We start from the raw sequence: 565 nt of genomic DNA, 5'->3' as shown, positions 1-565 counted from the left end.
ACCGATCTTCAGGATCTGGAGGAGGCGCGTACTCTGTTCGCTAAGAAACGGAGATGGATAATGTTACTGCTCTTGTATATTTTCGCCCCAATTGTGGCAATACTGATCCTTGTGTTGGTGTTCTTCTTAATACGAAGTCGGCGAAAGGCAGCCCCTGAGGAAGCTTCTGCAGCTGCCGTTGCGCAGCCCAAACTGTAGCAGCCTGTTCATGCGGATCCATACCATTCCGTGAAAATGTAATACCATAGGATGTGGTGAGTGGATAAATGAAAATGTTTCTGGAACTGCTGTATTGTAGACGCTTACTTCACTTCACTTCGCTTCATTTCACTCCTTTCCTTCACTGCGCGGGGCATTGCGTGATTTCGTGGTGGAATTCGTAGCAGAAAAGGGCACAGAAATGTTGTGTACGTGTGGGAAAACAAAATAATAGAATTGAACTACCGAATTATACTTAAGAGGGAGAGTGAATATTGCTGAATGGATGAAGTGAGGTGAGGTGAGGTGAAATTAAATGTAATGGCAAGTGGCCGAAAATGATTTAGTGGAATAGGGAAAGACGCAT

General features: G+C 44.6%; 1 protein-coding gene across 1 annotated transcript in view; it reads left to right on the top strand.

Moving 5' to 3' along the window:
• TEOVI_000883700 (invariant surface glycoprotein, putative) overlaps positions 1–44 on the top strand; it is a gene marked incomplete at both ends in the record, with an annotated part of 1,347 nt that extends 1,303 nt beyond the window's left edge. The window contains one exon of the mRNA XM_067222068.1: positions 3–44. Within this exon, the coding sequence (XP_067078169.1) occupies positions 3–44 (42 nt within the window). The remainder of the gene's footprint in view (positions 1–2) is intronic.
• Between the last annotated feature and the right edge of the window lie 521 nt (positions 45–565).

Source organism: Trypanosoma equiperdum (assembly GCF_001457755.1).
Source record: "Trypanosoma equiperdum strain OVI genome assembly, contig: ctg_1553, whole genome shotgun sequence".
Taxonomy (NCBI): Eukaryota; Euglenozoa; class Kinetoplastea; order Trypanosomatida; family Trypanosomatidae; genus Trypanosoma; species Trypanosoma equiperdum.
Note: the sequence above shows the minus strand (reverse complement) of the source record. Positions and strands in the feature narration are given on the sequence as shown.